The sequence below is a fragment of the Anarrhichthys ocellatus genome, unplaced genomic scaffold (assembly GCF_004355925.1).
Source record: "Anarrhichthys ocellatus isolate YVR2014 unplaced genomic scaffold, GSC_Weel_1.0 scaffold47, whole genome shotgun sequence".
NCBI classification, from domain to species: domain Eukaryota; kingdom Metazoa; phylum Chordata; class Actinopteri; order Perciformes; family Anarhichadidae; genus Anarrhichthys; species Anarrhichthys ocellatus.
In genome coordinates this window covers 1,426,611-1,431,919 of record NW_022280077.1, presented here as the reverse complement: position 1 = coordinate 1,431,919, position 5,309 = coordinate 1,426,611, and the positions used below count along the sequence as shown (strand labels likewise).

The window sequence follows — 5,309 nt, the reverse complement described above, 5'->3', positions numbered from 1 at the left end:
ATGTATACATGTATACGTATATATACACATACATGTATACATGTATATGTATACATGTATACATGTATACGTATATATACACATACATGTATACATGTATACGTATATATACACATACATGTATACATGTATATGTATACATGTATACATGTATACGTATATATGTATACATATATACATGTATACATATATATACATGCGCATATATATATATATATATATGTATGTGTATATATGTATACATATATACGTATATATATATATATGTATATATATGTATACATATATACGTATATATATATATATGTATATGTATGTGTATATATGTATACATATATACGTATACATGTATATACGTATATATATATATATATGTGTGTGTGTATATGTATATATGTGTGTGTATATATATGTGTGTATATGTATATATGTGTGTATATGTATATATATATATATATATATATATATGTGTAGAATAGTGATAATGACATATTACTAATAATCCTAACTATTTGTAAAAGAAAACATTAAATATGAATGACAACAATCTAATAGAAATGTAACATCTCACACTGTTAGCAGGGCTGATACTGTGTGTTCAGCGATGTGAAGGTTATTGTCAATATGGACACAAAAGAACTGCTGAAAGGCGACTTTCAGTCCATCCCAGGGACAAAGCGGTCTACAGTCCACTCCTCTCTTTCCCTGCACTGCTCCCCTTCAACGCTCACACCAGGTTGTGTTTGTTGTTTTTATGCACCAGCTGGCCATTAGGGAAATTGAAGTTGTCATAATTCCAGGTTTTGCTCTGCTGGGTGGGCACCCCTGTTTCCTCACTTCTCAGGACATCCACCTTGGAGTGAATGAGAGTAGCACGGACACAGCCAGGTGAGTTTTATATTTATGCTTTCACTTATGGAAATAAACTGGAATTGATGACACTGACATGTGCGCATCTGGAATCTCTAAACTCCTTCTCCAGGGTTCTCTCAGGGCTCTGCGATATTGTCTTGGCACGAGTGTACAGCCACTCCACGCTGGAGGAGCTGGATAAAGAGGCCACCATCCCCATCATTAACGGCCTGTCGGACCTCTACCACCCAATCCAGATTCTGGCTGACTTCCTCACCTTACAGGTACTGCGACTCCTACGCGCACTGCAGTTTTCATCCAGTAAATGATAATGACACAGTGTTTTCTTAATTACCACTCTCCCTCAGGAGCATTACGGGTCCCTTAATGGACTAACAGTGAGCTGGATTGGAGATGGGAACAACGTCCTCCACTCCTTCATGATGACTGCAGCTAAATTGGGAGTTCATCTTAAGATTGCTACACCAAAGGTTTGCCTCGTTTTATGTTGTCATGCACATTTGGCCTCTCTTTTAGCGCACTACCTCTACCTCTTTGCAATGTACAAAGCTAAAGCTGTATTTTAATTCACAGGGGTATGAGCCAGAAAGGAGTGTTATTCAAGAGGCACAGAGACTCTCCAAAGAAGTGAGGTGTTCTTCAGGTGTCATTATTTTAAACAGGACCTCTTGTCAAAGGACTTCTTATTCATTCATAACATCGCATTGTGTCTCAGCATGGGACCCAGCTTGTTCTGACCTCTGACCCGATGGAGGCCGCCCACGGCAGCAATGTTTTGGTCACTGACACCTGGGTGAGCATGGGACAGGAGGAGGAGAAGAAAAAGAGGATGAAAGACTTTAAAGGTTACCAGATTACAATGCAGGTAACTAAGAACATTTTCTTTTTACCTGTTCATATTTTGGACGGTGTATATTTTTGATTTGGCATTTGATATGTTTTGTTGTGTTTTTCTTTTTTACATTTACTCTCTTTCCTACTGTCTCAGATGCTTTTTCTTGCTTAAAAATCAAAATGGTGTCACCCACAAAACACAGCAGTAGCTTTTTGGAGACGTTAGCACTTGTCTTTGGTCAGTTGTTTTCACAAATTGGTCTCTTTTGACAGCTGGACACACTTGTTGACAGTAAGCAAATCAGTCTTAAACATGCTCCTTTCTTACTGCCTTTACACACAGCAGTAGATTTTAATATTCTGCAAATTGTTTGTATTGTAAAATAATCTAACAGTAATTACAGACTTTATCTTACAATTCGCAAGCAAGCTTTAAAGAAAAGTTTTGCACTGAGCATGATGATATAATTGATAGGATTTTCTGAAAAAAGGTTTTGAACCTTATTATAATTATTTTGGTCAACAAGAATATGTCTTTATGTCTGGCAAGTAAATACTTTGCAAAGGAGCTCAAATCTAATGTTATTTGATTTCACTGAGTTGAAATGGGTCTTGGTTCTGGTCCGCTGCAGACAGGAAGTGTTGCCAAACCAGACTGGACCTTCCTGCATTGTCTGCCCCGCAAAATGGAGGAGGTGGATGACCAGGTGTTCTACTCATCCCGCTCCCTCGTCTTCTCCGAGGCAGAGAATAGAAAGTGGACAATCATGGTGATTAATCTGATTATTATTTAATGCACAGTTTAATACTAGTATGGGTTAAAATGTTCCTGTCAGAATAGTCTTTGCCTCCGGTTTGATTCTCCATCTACTGATCGTCACAACTGTCTTCTCTTTCAGGGTCTGATGGTGTCTCTTCTGACTGACTACACTCCACAGATCCCCATGCTCAAGTTTTAACTTTACCATAAAGGTGGAGTTTTACTTGCTCATCATGAAGTATGACAGTCTTATTGCATGTGCCTCTGCATCGGTCAATGTCTGATTTCACCCACTGATAGCACCATCACAACACTCGATGTTCAATTCTAAGCCAAAAATGTATGTTTACATTCTACCTTTACTGGTATAGAGAACGAGGATTGTTGCGAGCCTAAGTTTTACAGACCTGTTCCTGAAAAGGAAAAGATTACCGCTCCTTTCTTCAACTCGTTTAACATTTTACATTCTTGCAGTATCCACATGGTGTTTACGTAGCCGCTGCCCCGACATGTTGTTGTAATATTTTTTTGAGGGAACGTATATCAGTCGCTGTGCATAAGCCCATTAAATGAACAACTATATACATTTGTCCTTACTGCCAAAAAGATACCATGATATAACCACAACGTCTCCGGTTTGTTGCATGTCAAAACCTTCTCTCTTCCATCCATGTCACTTCTCTGTTTCTACTGTATACTATCTACTAAAAGCTAAATGGCAGAAACATACTCTTGAAAAAGGCATTGTGTGGCATAACAATTGTCAGTGCAGATTGGTTTTAAAAGGCAATATAGTAGTACCATGCAATGTGGTTAAAAATCTAGTAAATGGACAAAAACACAGGTGTTGTAGAAGCAGGTGAACATTGTGTTGTACTACTCAACCCTCATGGTTCAATGTGATTTTGATATCCTTTTCTCAAAGTCTGAATGTACACAAATGTGCCTTTTACATCATGCTCTTCACTTTTATAAAGACCGCTCTGAGTGTTGTGTGATGCACTGATGATGAAACCGAGAGGGTCAAATCCTTGTTCACAAACTATAAATATAGTCATTACACTTTATTCATAATGTTAGTCCACAGTCTACAATAGTTTTTGTTACTGTGGAGGCTCAACAGTGTTTTAAATCCAGGCTTTATATAATCATATTCAGTATGGTCCTCTGAAAAGTACACTTACAGGTAGTTACTGGTACTTACAGAATCAGTTTAAAGTTTAATTTAATTCTTTTGAGAAAAACAAACCGAAAAAAGAAATACTTCGACCCTACTAAATATCGGAGGTAATTATTGTACTTTTTACTCAACTACATTTGTTTGACGCTTATAGTTACTGTTTACATTTAAAAATATACTATATGAAACATTACTATACTAGTTATCTACACAATATCGAAATCATGTAGAATTGACAAACTAAATGATGCTCTTACATGTATTCGTTAGTGATGAAAACAATATATTATTCAAAAAATATATAACATTGTGAAAGGAGCCATTTTGCTCATTAATTAATGTGATACTTTTAAGTACATTTTGCTGATAATACTTATGTACTTTTACTTGAGTAACGTTTAGAATTTAGGGACTTTTAATAGTAGTGGATTCATTAGACACTGGTATTTCTAATTATACTTATAGGTAAAATATCTGAATATTTCTTCCACCACTGCTAGCAGGATGTTGTTTATCATAATTCAGTTTTTCTGTTTGGCATATTTTTTAACAAACATATTCCTGTTGACATATTGATTACTTTGGTGACATTTTCTCACATCTTTTATTTTTAGCACTTTAGACTAGAAGTCTCGTTGTTGCAGGGACCCCCTTTGGAGCAGAGTTTGGGATTGGGATGTTTACTTCCACATGGATATTACTAGTTTTACTCACCACCTGTCGGCTCGGCCGCATGGTTTAAGGCAGTGATTCTTAACCATGGGGCTGCGGCCCACGATGGGGCCGCAAAAAACTTTCAGTTTTGCACCTGTGGGCCGCGAGGGCCGCGGGACCGCATAGGTTATCAATTGAAGACACCAGAGATATTACTGTTCTCCATGAGACGGTCAGTTACAATATAGCTTCCCACCACCTGGTGGCGGTAATGCGTTAGTCAGTTTAACAAGCTACAATAAGCAGAAGAAGACACTCAGCTAGCCGCTAGCCCAGGCATGGGCAAACGGCCGTTGGGCTTTTCAATCCGGCCCGTCAAATATTGGTACAAAATTGTCCAAACTATAATAAAGACTCGAGCTGGGCAGTATACCGGTTTTAATTTCCCGTATGATATGAGTTCTTCACACACCATTATACCGGTGTGTAGCCATAACAACTGCTGTCTGCTTTCAACAAGCAGTTAAAAGTATTCTTTTTTTCTGCTAATGCACATCGGTCAGCGCTAGTTGTCTTATATGTATTGAGAGGGAACCCTAGTCATGGTCATAACTTTATAACAACAATTAACAACCCACAACTAATGCTCTTTAACAGAAAAACACAACAGCACACAACAGTCGGTGACACATAAACATTTTGTAACACTAATAATTGTACATTTATAAAATTTCACCGCCGAACTGCATGCTGGGTACAGCTCGCTCGCGAGCCTGCTTTCTAACAGTCTGCTAACAGCTGGGAGAGGCTCCGTCGCTCCAGTAACGTTACATTAAAGAACAGAACAGAGCGATGCAGGATGAACAAAGACAGACCGGAGCAGTGTTACATCAGTGTTACATCATTGAATGAATCATAAACATTATATGATTTAACCACTGGAGGGCAGCAGTGTTAAATAATTTAATGAGTAATAAACATTACACGATTTAACCACTAGAGGGCAGC

General features: G+C 37.9%; 1 protein-coding gene across 2 annotated transcripts in view; it reads left to right on the top strand.

Moving 5' to 3' along the window:
* The window catches only part of otc (ornithine transcarbamylase), an 8,250-nt gene extending 3,825 nt beyond the window's left edge, over window positions 1-4,425 (top strand). For both annotated transcript variants that reach the window (XM_031869539.1, XM_031869540.1), the window contains 7 exons: window positions 801-888; window positions 983-1,136; window positions 1,221-1,343; window positions 1,447-1,500; window positions 1,589-1,738; window positions 2,340-2,477; window positions 2,607-4,425. In XM_031869539.1, the coding sequence (XP_031725399.1) occupies window positions 801-888; window positions 983-1,136; window positions 1,221-1,343; window positions 1,447-1,500; window positions 1,589-1,738; window positions 2,340-2,477; window positions 2,607-2,666 (767 nt within the window). In that variant the 3' untranslated portion in view covers window positions 2,667-4,425. The remainder of the gene's footprint in view (window positions 1-800; window positions 889-982; window positions 1,137-1,220; window positions 1,344-1,446; window positions 1,501-1,588; window positions 1,739-2,339; window positions 2,478-2,606) is intronic.
* The last annotated feature ends 884 nt before the right edge of the window (window positions 4,426-5,309 follow it).